At 33.9% G+C, this 16,948-nt stretch overlaps 1 protein-coding gene across 3 annotated transcripts in view; it reads right to left on the bottom strand.

The window, feature by feature from the left end:
• Positions 1-200: 200 nt before the first annotated feature.
• LOC149774235 (uncharacterized) overlaps positions 201-16,948 on the bottom strand; it is a 71,692-nt gene continuing 54,944 nt past the window's right edge. For all 3 annotated transcript variants that reach the window (XM_089945527.1, XM_089945526.1, XM_089945528.1), the window contains 3 exons: positions 6,680-6,820; positions 4,828-4,905; positions 201-3,585 (listed from right to left, as the gene is read on the bottom strand). In XM_089945527.1, coding sequence (XP_089801653.1) covers positions 3,539-3,585; positions 4,828-4,905; positions 6,680-6,820 — 266 coding nt within the window. In that variant the 3' untranslated portion in view covers positions 201-3,538. The remainder of the gene's footprint in view (positions 3,586-4,827; positions 4,906-6,679; positions 6,821-16,948) is intronic.

Raw genomic sequence — 16,948 nt, forward strand, 5'->3', positions numbered from 1 at the left:
CGACGGCGCTATCATAACAGACGATTTCATCTTAACCATCTCGTACTCAGATTCTAAAACAGTTGAGGTTTTCCTGATCTAGCCGGAAAAAATAGTTAACGCTCGAACTGAGTTTAGAAACATGATACCGTGCTTGAGTGGTCTGGGTGATTGCCTACTTGAAAAAATGCAATGATATGAAAAATACAGAATGCTTTCAAAAGATCTTCATTTTCTTTTATTTATTATGACCGGCAAATTTTGTATAATGCAGTTGTTATATAATTCAACCATCTTTTCATATTATGTGGTATTCAGCATGAAAACACTTCTCGGGAACATGTGTTTGATATGAAACAAAAAAGTTAGTATTTGTCTGACCTTCAAATTCTAAAAAAAAAACATTTCGGTGTTGATGTCGCTTTTGCATTAACAAAACTACCATCGACAATTAGGATTAAATAAACTGGTGAAGAACACATTCCTGGATATAATTACTGTAGGCTTGATATACGACTTGATTCTAATACCCAATCGACACCAAAAGAAGCAGCACTAAATCGTATTGATACGGAATGTTATCGACACGCCTTGTTTTTTTAACATCAAATATTAGCCGTGCACGTCAATTTCACCATATGAAATTAATCCATGACCTACATTCAGTTAATCCTACACTAGGAGGAAGAATAGCCAAATGAAGTATGGAGGCCTAGATATGACTGGTAGGTTCCACCCCCTTTGGCAATATCCATTAATAGGAGGTAAACTATGTTGATATAATGGCACACGATCAAAATATTCTAGCGTCTATATGAAAGGTGAAGCGACAATTCCAAAGAAAGCAACCGCGGCAAATGGCACACTTTGGTTAGTCTAACGTAGTTGGTCAAACAAGCTTTATGGTAAATATACCTACCTGCATCAAGGTAGATTACCCTTAATTGGTATTGATGCCTAAACATTCAACGAGGTTTATTATGTTGATCTTTTCTTTTTTTACATGACTGACTGTGGAGAAGAATGTACAAGTACACATGAACCATTATCAAGGTTGTGCGAATGCAGAAGATGAATTAACAATATTCACACATGCGGATCGCCAAGGTTGTTAAAAATAGATCAGATCCCTTTCTCTTCTAATCACATAAAAAAGGTACATGTACGTGACGGACAAATTAATCGACATCGCGACCACGTTTACTAAATGTTCAGTCTTAACCTTTTTCGATCTGTTGTTGTATTCTTCTTTCCCTTATATATTCCGGTAAGAAAACTTTTCATAATCAAGTGCATAGTAGTTGTTTTCAAGGCCATCAACAGGGCGATAATACTTATCAGTTAAGATGGTAATGTTTAATATTACATCATGCCTTCCTAATTAAACAGGTTCATTTTCCTAACATGGGTTAAATGTGTAGTTGTAGCTGTATTATGTCCGTTTTACCATTTCTGTTAAACATGCTTGTACAGCAACTGTTGCATCAAAGCATATCCTTAGATATCCAATAATCTCAAACATTTGTGTCGCTTATAAATATAATCCATGCTGTAAATTGATTGCTTAATTATGACTTTAATAAATTTATCAAACATGTCAGACGTCTCGCTTCTGCGTCATTGTAGATTAGTTCGTACGTTTTCTCACAGTGGATGAATGTGTACAGCTACTATTATATGGTCTTAAACTAACTAATACAAAATAGTGAATACCAAAATTTTGTGCAAACGTCAAGAAGTATTTTATTTTCCCTAGAATCCAAAGTGAAAATTTAGAAAGGACTTACAGTATGGTGAATTAAATTCCAAATATTCTTAAACATTATATCATAACTCAAAGTGTAATCACCTCAATATTAATTCCAGGGGTGATGCGGTTTAATTCCAATTGTACAGGTGCTGATGTGTCAATAGCCTGAAATGTGGTGATGTATTAACTGTATCGATGTACCACAATTATATAATCCAAAATGTATTTGAGTGAATTATCAATAATGTCTCAATAATTTTTTAGTACAAAAAGTAAAAATGATGAACATTTTACAACTCCAGGACATACTAACTTCGTAGTAAACGAAATGAATATAATAATCTGAGGCATAATAATAGGACCAGGATATAGGACAATTTCCGTTTTAAAACGTCCACGGTGTCAACAAGGTCAGGAAATTTCAAGTGAAAATGTAATGTTCTAAAGTCAGATACAGGCAAAAATATTTACCTCCAGTGATAACGATCTGGATGTGTAATAAAGAATCATGAATAAATATTAGCTACGTAGTATGTTTCCAGAATAAATGTACATAGCAAGATATACCCTTTCCTCAATTTTGGACAAAGACCAATTGCATAGTACAGCTATACATATCATATAATCATGGAGATAATCCTAAACAAAATACAAATCAAGCATACTAATACACTCATCATAAAGACAAATAATGATTTATGCAGGAAAACTTTCTTTTACATATTAGTCAAATATATATATATATACAGGAAGGTGACTTATGATATGACATTGTATGTGACAAAAGTGATAGGAATGAAAAATGTATTAGATGATAATTCTCAAAATATTGAACTCACTGAAGGACAATCTGGTATACCAGTGTCGGTAAATGTTCTTAAGCTACACATTGCAATATGATCACATAACTGGCACTAATATTAATCATAAAATCAATAATTGCCAAGAAGTCAACATAAATCATTTGTATTGACAAATTCTTTGATTTGTCATAGGTTTCTTTCATAATCGATTGTGCATCTTATTAAGATTACGAATTTTTATTTTGTCCTCCCAAGAGAAATATTGTTATCATATTTCCATTTATATTTTAAATCTTTCTCGAAAGTAATTTCCTATTATAGTCAAACATATCGTTAATATTGACCATTTGGCTTCATGGCAACCAACGTTCATTGTTTAAATATCGTTGTATTATTATCATTTTGTTATTTGGTCCATAATTTCAAAACCATTTTCGTCATTGATATCTTCTTTTACAAATATCTACACTGATAGTCAACTTATATGTTAATTATCGCTATAATGCTTGAATAATTAATATAGCTTGATTCACTTGATGTTCAAAAGTATCGTTTGTACAAATCACATTTTCCCTTGCTGCTTTTACTTCGTCCATCTCTTTCCCCATACTTACTGAGTCTTTAATGTCTTGACGCAATAATTGTTGCAGTACATACATAGTAGGTTATTAAGGGCTAAAGGGAAGGAATGAAACGAATTTGTTCTCTTTCTGGAGAAGGTTGCCAGTTTGCACATTACATTTTGCCAATCTATTTCATGCAAACAAGTATTCTTTTAGAAGTTAGGTAAAATGCTAGATCGTTGCATGTGTTCTTATTACTACTTTTCCTTCACCAAATTGAAATATTTCAACTTTTGCACTAAGAAGTTTGCTGTTACTGTGCTATACACAAGCGAAGTATACTTAATCGTTTCATTACTTTCTAATAATACTGACCAAACGGATCCCGTTATTACAACGAACGAGCATTCAAACTCTAACTAATGAGATACATTTATTATTATTTACATTTGTGTTTCGTCGAATGACGCTTCATAATCTTGTTCACCACCTGCAGTAAATAAATAAAAACAAAGCTCTGACATTTTCTAAATAAACATGCTTACTCTTATTACAAAATGTTAACATACTCATCCTTTAGATTGCAAAATCACGGATCTAGATAGATTATATTGATCTTAAATATATTGCATATCGATAACATGGAACTTGAAAAAAACAATTAAGAATTTAGAAGTGATCAAATGTTGCCAAGGACATATGTAGATTTAAGCAGGAATTATCATGGCATCATTAAGTGGAACATACAAGAAGATAAACAATATGAGTTACATAAAATGAATGAAACATATACGAATTTTATGAGAACTTATTGTAATGCTCAGGCAGCAGAAATATCTAAATTATTATTTAGCTTTGTCATATAAGTCTTTTTTCAATAGTTAGCAAACTTTTCCAGTTGATAAATGATATATACACAATGATTATAGATGTTATATCGAACTTAATACTTTACTGACGTTTGTGTCATTTACAATGGGTTAATGATATACGAAAGAACTTTAGCAACTTTAAATCATATTGATTGAGGAAAACATTACTGTAACAGTTAGCTTACTGGCTTACTTGCTAAGGATCACAAATGTTTTATTTCCTACAAATTACCGTACAAGGTGTCTCATACGATATTGTATTTGGGACCATGTAAACAATCACTTTATAAAGTTTACATTTTATTTGTTTCCTTTCAGATTACTATCACCCGAGTATAATGATATGTGAAGAGGAGAGTGTTAAAAGAGAAGGCAATAATCTTCAGGAGTAATCGAATGTTCATATTGTAACTATTGTACAATATAGATTTCCCTTGAATTTTATCTCCTATAACAACTCTGCATATGTATGTTCCCATACAAGCGAAATTACCTAGTCGCGGAATAATACCAAACATAATGTTACAAAACTTAGAGAATACGCATTGCAGAAACACCGAAAAAGTATTAGGTAAAACAAAATTATCTTCGGAATATATAATTTGCACGTATAACCTTTGCCTAATAAAATGTGTCTTAGCACATTAATAAAGGAGAAAGGAAAATTGCATGCCATATAAAAACAAAGACCCCAGTTTGGAAATGTTGTTTTCTGTGTTCCACCTTAACAACGTTCCCTCCTTTTCCCCGTGAGAATGTTTATATAGAGTGTTATATCTTTAGAGACACATAACATTTTCTGTTTCAAATTCTACATCATTTATACATAAGCGTTTATTGTTTTCCTTTCATATACCTACCAGCAGCATGTCTCTCTCGAACTAATAGTAGATTTGGACTTGTTTCTCTTTGTGATTTTGTATGCACTATTCCGAACTCTGTATCAAAAATAAATAATGAACATCTGATACCTCATTTAATTTTAATACCTCATTATTACTTCCGTTAATAAATGTGAAAGTATGTTTCATATTACAGAATGACTGCTGTTAAATAAATGTATTATGACAAATTCAACCATATCGACTAAATGGACATTGAAGATATTTTCTCGAAGTAAATATATATTGCTCAAAACATATTAAAATTTAAGTATGAATCAGTCATTTCTATCTTAAATGGAATATACAAGTGTATAGATGCTGCAGTGGTGCAAAATATGAGAACCTCAGTTGAAGTAGGACTAAATAACATTGAGAACATACCTAATCATAAAATATTAGACTGCATCCGAAGGATACTAACTTCAAGTTACAGACAAAAATATTGGAACACAAACACAAAATATGTACCTACGGTTGAAAATGAAGAAACAACTTTGCGTAATATCAAGCTAATATAAAATGCTAAATATGAAATGTGAATGAACACGAAATGTATAATACGGACGTTGTAAATACGAGACAATTATCTTTCAGAACAATCATAACTTCAAACTGTTAAATGGTAAAATTATAGCTTCAATAAGCATGACTATGACATGTGATTATCGGTGAATGAGAAAAGATATTTATTCCTTAAATAATAACAAATAGATGATTTTATAGCATTTCCTGGCTCCTCAAAGCCTTTGGCGGATACTAGCTCAACAGTGCACCACTTCACGACATCGAAATAAAACACTTATATCCTACTCTTAGAAAATTTCTAAGAGGTGTACATTTGAATGCGTAAAACATGCCACAATAGCTCTAGGACCCAGAAACAATGTATGCACAGTTCATTAGTCAATATTAAACGGTGTTGTTATAATTGTATATACATTTATTCTAAAGCATGTGTTGTTGTAACGTTTAACCAACTTTCAACGAGTTGCATAGGTAAATGTCTAAAGTAAATACGTTTAGTTTGGTCTAGTCAAAAAACAATTATTCAGTTATTTTCAGAGGTATTCTTTCAGATCAAATAATTCACAAACTGATTTTAAAGGTTAGGATGATATTGTAGCAATATTCACTAATTCACGCTCTTACACTCCTACAATCAGACACAGCAAATAAGCTCGTCTTATACTGGTATTTGCCCAAAATTGTCAGATACATATTTATGCAGTCCCTACACACGGACAACTGATCCAAGAGGACAATGCAACACAGGACTCTTATGAAAAAAAGAAAGCGAGTGACCTAGCGTCACCATAAACATATAAATATCAAGAATAATTGAGGCATGTTCAGATTAAAGGAATAATAACGAATTGTCAATTCTATTGAAATTTTGAAATCTGTTAAGAAGTACTGGTTCTTTAAACGTTTGGCAAATTTAATGATTATGTATTTTGTTCCAAATAGAGCTGTTCATTTCCTGCATTTATTAGTTCAATTTTACCAGCTAAATGTAAAGATTTGTATGGTCCTTTTAGTCAATTCGCTACCATTTATTTCATCAAGGTCGTTATTCCTAAGTACCTTAGATAAGCTCAAAATCACCTGCCATATATTTATCACCTACTTAGGCTCAGAAGAAGCACATTGGTACAGATTTCAGTACAATTCTTAACATGATAAATTAAGGATATTCGCTACGCTGGCTCAAATATATATATATATATATATATATATATATATATATATATATATATATATATATATATATATATATATATATATATAAGCTCTTATGAAACGGATATGAATATGAAAACGAACTTACCTCTCTGCAGTATCTTTAGAATCACGATCACAACTAATAGGACGAGGAAGACTATGACAAGGACAACCGAGACTATGAGAAGAGTCGATAAAACATTCGTCTGCATTTGTGGCATTTCGGATAAAGTTGCTAAACCGTTGCCTGTAAAATAAATCAATAAAGTTTGTTCAAAAGGCACTCGAAATTTGTTTTATAGATATATTTCATTAGTCATGAATACTTGTATTAATACTATTGTTCACGTACCAGCAGGTTTTTAACTACAACAAGGCCGCTACTGTATGTTGCTCACATCCACTATATAATGTTTGGTAATTTTAGTATAACTAGTATAAATTAAAAACAAAATATAAATTACAAATTGTGACAGTGACTATGACATGACAGTCTATTTGCATTATTGGGCTTTTGCGTTTGACATATGTGGTGACAAAACATTTTCCCATCTCCATCAAACAAAGCGTCTCATATCAGTTTAAAAGACCTATTTGGCACCCGGTTTAGGTGGAATTGCAATACTTTAGATACTTAAAACTCCCACAATTATTTTCTAGTGCTTATGAAGATTGCTGCATTTAACAATTTCAAAGTGAACCCTATACTCCCTTGGAGTTTTCCTATCCTTGATATCCAATCTAATATATCAAAGTAACAGCATTCTGCATTTACTTTAATCGCTTTAATCTGGTATCATTAGGTCATATGTTTCACTTTCAATACAAATATTGTTTTAAAGAGATTTTAAATGTAGGTGTTAGGCCCAATTACACGTTTATCTGCATTAGATCACATTTTAAAATAAGCTACGATATAGGCAGGACTGGCGCTTCAACGTGTTGTTATTCTAATAGTTAATCATATGCTAGCAAATGTTTGTGGTGTTGCTATAATAGAGAATGCATCAGATAAAAAATCGGCTAAAGTTAAATTCAAGAGCCTATGTCATCAGTAGAATAAAATATGGTTAACATACTGCTTTAACCACACATGAACATTTTTATATATAACCAGACGATATTAGTAATAACTTTGTAGGCAGTTCTTAAAACTTACCCTTGTTTTATCATCACTTGGATTATAACGTTTTATAGTATTATCAATATAAATTGAAAGTCTTTACTCCCATAAATAAGTATATTTAAATCAAAGATTTATGAATGTCTGACTGAAGTGTATCTTTCTTTACCTACTTCAATATTATTGTCATCTTCGTATTATTTAATACATTGTTTTCATTTCGTCTGTTTATGTTCGCCTGCCTTTTCCTTGTGCCAACAATTCTCTGTTAATCGTTTCACTTTTACAATTAATTCGTCAATATTTCTATATACCACACCAATATTCTGCATCTGTATAAAATGTTTTCTTTCAGTAGTGTTCATATTTGCGAGTTCTCAGTTCTGTTATATCTATTTATTATTAAGTCGCTTCAATCTGGAAAAGACAAATCGTAGGTTGTATTCGTGTGTATTATAGAAATTTCAGTAGCATTCATTTGTTTTATTTTTGTATCAATCTTTTTACTACATTCTATCACACGTGTATTGATTTTTTTCTAGTCAAATGTAATGAATCCTTTTTTAATACGCTACATTTTGTTTTATTTGTATCTACCTTTAAACTCAAATACGTTTTTCGTTTACTTAAAACCGCAACGGATAATCGTAGATTTCTTTGAAAGAATCAAATTATTATCGCTCATATTAATCTTATATATAAGTCTTCTATTTTATACTGGCTGCATGAAAGTCATTATTTTTCTGTAAATGTAAAAGGCTATAATTATTAACTGCTCTTCAGTCTTTCAACTTTATTTAAACATTTTAAAAATATGCAATAATTATATTTTTTCCATTACTTAAGTTATCTGCAGACGTTGAATTGCGATTGTAATACATTAAATGACTTGAACTAATGTTGTTCCTCCACACCAACTTCGAAGGGAGATATTTCAGCATATTCCTTCCATCTGATGTAATAATTTCCTGGTGTTCTCTTCAGGTCATATATTTTTTTACGATATATCAATTATAAAAGCAGAACAGTAGTAAATAGAGTAATTCAACTTTAGACAATACATATTTGGCATCATAAATATTGTTCCTTTTGTTATCTTTCATTTCTGAAGTTCTGTGAATTGTATAAGATTTTTTGCAACTATCTGATCCACAGCTGTCAAATTATTCTAACCTTTTCATAATACCTTTTGATTTTCAACGTTGTATTACGGCATGGTTATGGGGTGAGAGTGGGGATGGGGAACGTGTATTAGCTGCATCATTTTTAGCAGGAGAGAGGACGAACAGCCTCTAACTGACTCACTAGCGAATCGCAAAAATAAGCCTTCCTAAAAATCACCAAATAAAATCGCAAAAAAAGAGATCGCGGCAGTGACTGTGTCGAGACAGCGCCCTCGTTGCTTATATCAAATAAAATAAAATTATAACAAATAATGCCAAAAGAGCCGGAATCATGCACAGCTAAATTAGCTCAAGAACGATTTGAAGCAAGTAAGAAATATTTTCATATACATAACGCTGTTAAACAAAAACTACCAACGCGTCAAGAATAACAAGTTGAATATGCAGATTGCACAGAACAATTGTTTAGACCTGTTACAGAAGTTACTGAAAGAGTTGCAACGGCTACTGAAGGGTTTTCTCAGACAATAATACAAACCGCCGAACACACAAAGAAGAGTTTACAAGATCTTCCAACTAATATAGCTACCGCACTACCGCCATCTGCTGATAAAGAAATACTTAAAAACATCGGTGAAATAAGAAAACTTGCGCCTAAATACAAATTAGGGGAAGAAGCGGAATCGGAAGAGCAGAGTAAAATGCTTGATACATTTACTGACAAAACTATTAAGCAAATAGAGGCGCAGTATGATATTTCCAAAAGAGCATCGTTTGCAGCTTCGAGTTAAAATTACATAGACATATATTCAAAACCCGAATATGATAAATCCGCAAGTAAAGAAACTTGGTACAAATGGATATTTTGCATACATTTTTTAATTAAAAATCGAGTCTCAAAAGGTGATGTGATATATCTAGCATATTTAGATGAAATAAATAAATACTTCTGGGTAATCAATTTCTACAACAATCTCCTCAACCTCAGTCTAAACTAAAACCTTCTCCATCGAAACCACACAAAAGATCACAGCAAAGCATAGAAGGTAGCCGACCTAGAGATATGCTTACTGATGATGCTCTTAATTAATTTTAAGACCTTGATAATTTAATCGGTATTGCTGTAGAGGGATATGACATTATTTAAGACAACATGATCGCGAGATATCACGTGGTAATTGCATTCTTGTGGTATAATTTGCTGCTAAACTCACCGATTAATCTACAAGATCCAGGATACATTGAATTGAAACAGCTCGTAGACAAAAAAAAAAAAAAAAAAATGCTAGAACAACTTCTCGACCACAGTCTCCAGATTTATATTATGATGCACCTGACACTGGTGCTACTGGAAGTGTTATTACAGGAAGTGGTATTGTTACTTGTTCTAAAAACATCCTCGATGACGTGCAACGACTAAAAGTTCTCATAGGAGGAAAACGAGCAGGTAATAAAACTCCAGAAATTATTAATGAAGCAGCTGATATTTGTCGACGACTTTTTCAAGGCGGTATCATGGATATCAATGTTTATCGAGCGCTTATTGATAAAATTGAGGACGGCTACTACAGTGATTAGGTACATGAAAAACAAGTAAGATGATCATACACAACAGCGGCACCGCGGGCCCTTGATGGTCAGAGTAGTAAATTCACGATTACCTGTTTACAGCGCATATTACGGAGATATAGTCGGTAATGTTGTTCGGGGATTATTTGCAAGGATGGCTCCCAAAGCAGCACTAATCGCAAAACAATTATCAATGAACGTACAATCGGTAACGTTGCTCGTAAAGCGTTCTCGGCAATCAAAGACAGAAAAGCACGATTAATATGCATTTCAAAATCGGAAAAACCACAATCAGTGAAATTACAATCCACGGAAACCATGCCCGCGGATGTCAGTAAAAAAATAAATCAGGCCGCAAATCAAAAACTATTATATCAGGTAAACCAAGGAGAACCTAGCGTAGAAATAAACACACGTTTAATTTCAGGAAGTGGTCTTCTTAGGTCTGCGCGATAACCATTTGGAAAAACGGTAATCCAATAAGATGTTCAAGCGACATGGATGAACCAGTTCGCAAAGATGAATCCATACGCGATTATTAATTTTATTCTTATGACGCACGTGTTCCTAAGGCACGAGAAAGAATTGAGTATCAAGTCCATGAAATACTCAGACATTTCTTTTTTTTATCCGCCGAGGCATTTATTGAAGTAGAAGGTGAGCCTGTAACATATGTTCCTCTCAACAAACCATATGACAGGGATGTTACAGTTGGTTTTGTTAATAACGGTATTATGGCGTTATTTGACAGCGCCACATACATGATTGTTTGCCAAAACATCGAGACAATTCAAAAGGATGTTGACTTTGCCACAACAATAGTAGGGTTATCAGGATACTCTGACGATTATACAAGATCAATTGATCCGTCAAAAATGTTTTACAAAGATAACTCTAATCATCATGGTACTATTCAATTTCGTCATATACTTGTACCACGCAATACTGCGGTTGATGCACAACCACCTGGAGAGAATAGATAGACCCGGCGCTGACATTTTGATGCCGTATAGCCACAACAACGATTAGAACCTTGGTTTTGTCACACGTTGGACAGTGTTGAAAGGTGACTGGAATATTTCATGCACAATTCTACTGTCACATATCTTTGCATTTTGTAGAAATATCAGAAAAATTATCTTTGGAGCGTATCACACAGTTGTGATTGTACGAAAAGGTAACGATAATGATGTTATTTGGCGATCAGCCGTAGCAGGAGTTGCTGATGGTAAAGTAAATCCGCATAGACTTTCACTATGGATGCCAGTAATGACTCCACCACTGAAGAACAACGAATATTTTCTTTCATGAACACAAATGTAAGTCGTTGCCATCATGGCATACAATGTCCACAGATTGCATTCAGAGCAATGTTGCCGGGATATATACATGTCAAATAGCGACTCAGCAAGATGTTTCTGCACCAAGACATGTATTTGAACCCCTTGGAGGCAGTCGTAAATTTTGAAAACAATAGTGTTGCGCGCGTGTATCATCGATTGTTTTCGTATATGGGACGTGATCAAAATGTAGATACCGGTTTACAAATCTCACATTTGGATTTTACAACACTGTATCCCATATATTACTTTCCACTGGAACATTTAGATTTATTTAGGCAATCTGTCGTTGACATACACTTCAGAACTAGATAAATTCAGGTGGTGTTAATTGCAGAGCAATTGCGGTTATACTCAGCGACAAGACAATGCTGCTTGATGGTGATGGTGGTCGAATGAATGTTGTTGATGCACCAGTTGAAAACATGTAACTGGTGATTTAAAATAAAGTTTAATTATAAATCTCATCATGTTATGTTTGTGTCAGTCTGACTCCTGGTCAAATTAAATAGCCACAATCCGCATCATTACAACAAACAGGAACACAATGACGCTAAAGCAAAGCCAGATTATAGGTGTGAAAACAATTTATCGCTGACAGAACGTCAGCTTAAACATCTTAATAAAGACAAACAATCCAAAACTGGAATACGACTTGAACTTTCCGCCGGTGTCATTAAAGATACTGATAAAACCGGCAGCATATTTTCACTCGTCGAGGCAATACTAGCGTTAATGTTGCATCAGCTCCAGCCGTTGCAAAAGCATCTGCATTAGATGCTGTTCCGCAGCTGGTGGAATGGCACTAAAAAAGCAATGGCTAATGGTTTAAGACTTCCAGGAAGGGTCTTAGACTTCCAGGAACACTTCGTTAACACTGTTATCAATTTTTGGTTTAAGTGATGCTGCCAAGCAACTAAAAATAAAAATACTTCAGAGTTATTCTCATGCGCGATCAGTTACCGAGAACGACAAACAGCACTGAGACGGGTATTATTAATTTTGATAACATTACCGATGTAGGAACTCATTGGGTATCATACGTGACTGATCCCCGTGGAATTGTTTATTTCGATTCGTATGGGTTGCCTCCCCCGCTTTAATTTATCAACTATGTCAAACACTAACCGGTCCGAGGATATGTGGCCGTGAGGTAATTGCTGTACTCGATGCTATATCAAAATCAGCGCTGCCACCTCACAATGTCGTGCATACTTATACAAGTGGGCGTTATAACGAATAATTTTAGATATTTACGGAATCAGCCGCGACGATAATACTAGGAGAGTAAAAAGGACGATGAAATAGATTTGTCAAATTACGATACAAAGGATGAACTCGCTGATATTATGAACCTCGCTAGAGCTTAGCGAGGTGAGATTGTTGTTATTCAGGATAAATATGGCGTTTTAAAAACGAGTAGCATCAAGTGGAATGACATAATTCGTAGAGTTCTTGGCGCTGCCACAGATAACATACCTGTGTTTCCTTAAACGCGGTAATCAGAAATGAAATTGCAAAAAGCGTTGCTAATCGTCTGAAGAATGGCGTTGATATGATCACAGGTGAACTCAAGATACACGGAAATAAAATAGTTGAATTAAGAGATATAAAATCCGACGCGTAGAAATTTTCAGCGACTTAATAAAATCGCAAACGATTTCTTTGGTACTCCGTTGACCACTGACATCAAACTCTCTGATATCAAGACGGGCATTGCAACAATTACGAAAACACTAGATTTCATAAGTGGAATTCCTGATATCGTTAAAAAACTAATACGATTAAAATTCCTCACAAACAGATTGCCAATATAGTATACACAGTTGCATCGGGATTCTCACCATAGTCACAGCAAAATAATACTATCAAACATACCGCGGAAGTCACTGGATTTATATAGACTGTCTGTGTTCAGCGCTGAAAAATTTAGCATATACAGTATGCATCCCAGGCGCCATTCAACCGATACATTTTCTGGAACCGTGTCTATTGTGTTAAATAGCGAAGACGAAGAAACGTTTATGCTGGAAGCAGCTGAAAAGAAATTAACCGCAGCATCTTACTGGTGGTGTCTGGAATTTCCTGCCGAAACGACGCGATTGGCTACTATGTAAAGCATATGAACGTTCAAAAATGTATGTATGATCTGGTACGTGATTGGCAACGTTGAAAAAATCATCGACAAGTACGCAAAGAAGGTATAAAAGATACCGAATACGCGCGGTTCTCATTGATGTTATTGTGTACTCAGTATCTACGCTCGTTGCTGGTATCGGTGTGGTATTATCAGCGCTAGCACCAGTGACAATAATTGTAGCTGCAACAACATGTGTTTCACCATCGGCAACCATCGCTGGGGTTTCTAAAATTATCGCGATAAAAATATCCACGTGTACGAATACAAAATTGCATAATTACTCTGTAAAATTACACACGGCAACACACGTGTATTCTAAATTATCGTCGCTGATGTCATCAAGCCTCGACAATAAAACGATATCAGATTCTGAATTTGACACGATGCATACAACATACAATGATGTCCTTGGTATAATCCAAGGTGGTTTAGAAAACCATGATGTCAATCGTTGGGGTTTAAATAATGACAGAACTACTTCAGCAGATAATCGCAAATACAACCCCGCTGAAAACCACGATAATATCAGTAGACTCCACTAACCATGAACTCAGCATTACTTTTCCAACCGCGATTCCAGTAAAGAATATCGCGTTGGATCAGTTGCGAGTATACTTCAGTTGGCCTAATATCATATCAAAATCATTCGATGGACTACAATCAAATAATTCGTTGGTATTTCCATTTAAAAACAAGATGATGGAATACCCGATTGGCAAGTTGTTGGAATACCCACCAGAATTTACCAAATCGAACAAATCAATGACGAATTCCAGCGCAGAATAAAATCGGTAACAGGCCAATAATCCAGGATAGCCATAACATTGCATGAACCGATATTATCAGCCGCGATATAGATAAATTGCCCCGACTACGCCGTTGATATATCTGTCATCGATTAGATCGGTGCTAGGATGGCTTGATGTTGCACCTGAATATCAAGGACTGCCATAACCTACGCTTGGGTGAAACTGATCAGTGGAGTGATGTGGGGAGAGGAAGATAAGCTATGATTGGAGACACTTTTACTGTGACTAATGGTAAAAAAAACTTAAAGATTTTGTAGAACAATACATGGTTTAATTAAAAAAAACTGGCGTCATTGTATAGATGCTGAATATTTTTTTAATGAATATGCTAGGTCAATCAAATCTGAACATACACGTGCACTTAATAATATACAAAATGTATTTTCCAATATAACATTATAGTAATGATGTAAAACAACAAATTATTGAAACAATACAACATTTAAATCCAATTGAATCAGATCTTGAATTTGTTAATTATCTTATTGTTGAAGAAGCTTTTTCTAATTAAGATTTTACTGATTATGATACTTTTCCGACAAAACCAACACATACTAGATTAAGTAGGATATTTGCTGATCATTATAAAATAGCCGAAGAAGAATTACCAAAAATTTGTAATATCATAATTTAAGACCGTAGATCTTAAAAATTCACTCAACGATCTTGTCAACCAAAACATTCCTAAAGTTGTCGGATCATGGAGAAAACTAACCCCACCATCAAATATTATCAGGTGTAATAATAATCCACACGGTGAAGGTTGTCATATTTCTCCCGCAGTTGTAAATATAACCTCAACGATCGCGGTCAATCTTGTATGTGACGTAATTGATGGCAGCTATCAGACAAACACATACATATCAAATCAGCCACAGGAAGGATATATTCCATATTCGTTTACACCACAAGTCCCACCCGGATATCTGATTGTGCAAGAGCCGATCAATCCGATATATAAACGATGTCATAATCCGCTATTATTAAGCATACATTTTAAACTAACTGACCAGATCAAGTCTCAATCTATGTGTAAAATCCTAAGAATTTGTAATCTTGGATTTTTAATCTTACGAAACTTGAAAAATACCACTGACGCGTGATATATACATTCAAAACAGGAGAAAAATATACAATAATCTCCGTCCTTGATCTTCAAGTGGATTTGACAAATCAGTGGGAAAAAAGACAGTTAGTCTGACATGCTTTACTATTTGAGCCTGGAATTGTTTGAGTATTTCCACGAATTAACCTAACTTTCATTTTCACTAACAGTTTCTGACATAATTTTTCTTAATTGTCTTATACGGGTATTGATTGTCTTTTTTTTGCTTCTTATGCACGAGACAGTTCTAGTCAAATTTTTATATTGCTCGCGCGAGAGAGTGAGAGATAGAGACGAATTAGCCCACTTCAGTTTATTTTATTGCAGCCAACGATTGAAAGATGGAACTCTGAATTCTCTTCCCAAACTTATATTATGATGTTATTGTGTATCCACCTTCGTGTTTACGTTAATGTAATGTTTCAAAATCAGAAATATTTTTTTCAGGATATAGTTTATCAGATATATTTATGCAATCGTGTTTTAATTTTGTAATAGCAGAAATAATATCAATGATATTTTCGTAATTCATTATACAGTATGTAATATATCTTTAAATTATATTTCTCAACCATGTGGTTTAATACAATTGTGTAAAACACAAACGATTGATTACTGAAGAAAATATTTCACTTTCATCTGCCAACTTAAGTCCAGTCTGATTAGGAAGTCGCGATTCCCCGTCTTTATAGTTATAATAGGTGTTTCAAGTGAATCGGTTAAATTGAGTTATTTTGGGAATTTACATGATGAGTTATTTTGGGAATTTGCATGATGAGTTATTTTGGGAAATTGCATGATGAGTTATTTTGGGAATTCAAGCGATGAGTTGTATTAGGAATTTACGCGATTAACTGAAAATACCTGATTATAACTATATAGACGGGGAATCACGACTTCCTAGACAGTCTGGACATACGTTGGCAGAGATAAGTGAACTATTTGCTACAATATGTTATGTAAATTATCACATAGACATTTGAATTGTATGATCATGGCAGCTACAATGATCAAAAACAATAATTACTCAGTAACAAAAACAACTATTTAATTTATCTACCGGAGAACTGTTAGCATGACGGAATAATCTGCGTAGATTTGATCAAGGATGTTGTCCGTATCTAACACTTTTGGAACATAAATCCAATGTTCATTCTTCTGTGAA

This window comes from Sinohyriopsis cumingii, unplaced genomic scaffold (genome assembly GCF_028554795.1).
Source record: "Sinohyriopsis cumingii isolate HCF-2022 unplaced genomic scaffold, ASM2855479v2 utg000360l, whole genome shotgun sequence".
Lineage (NCBI taxonomy): Eukaryota > Metazoa > Mollusca > Bivalvia > Unionida > Unionidae > Sinohyriopsis > Sinohyriopsis cumingii.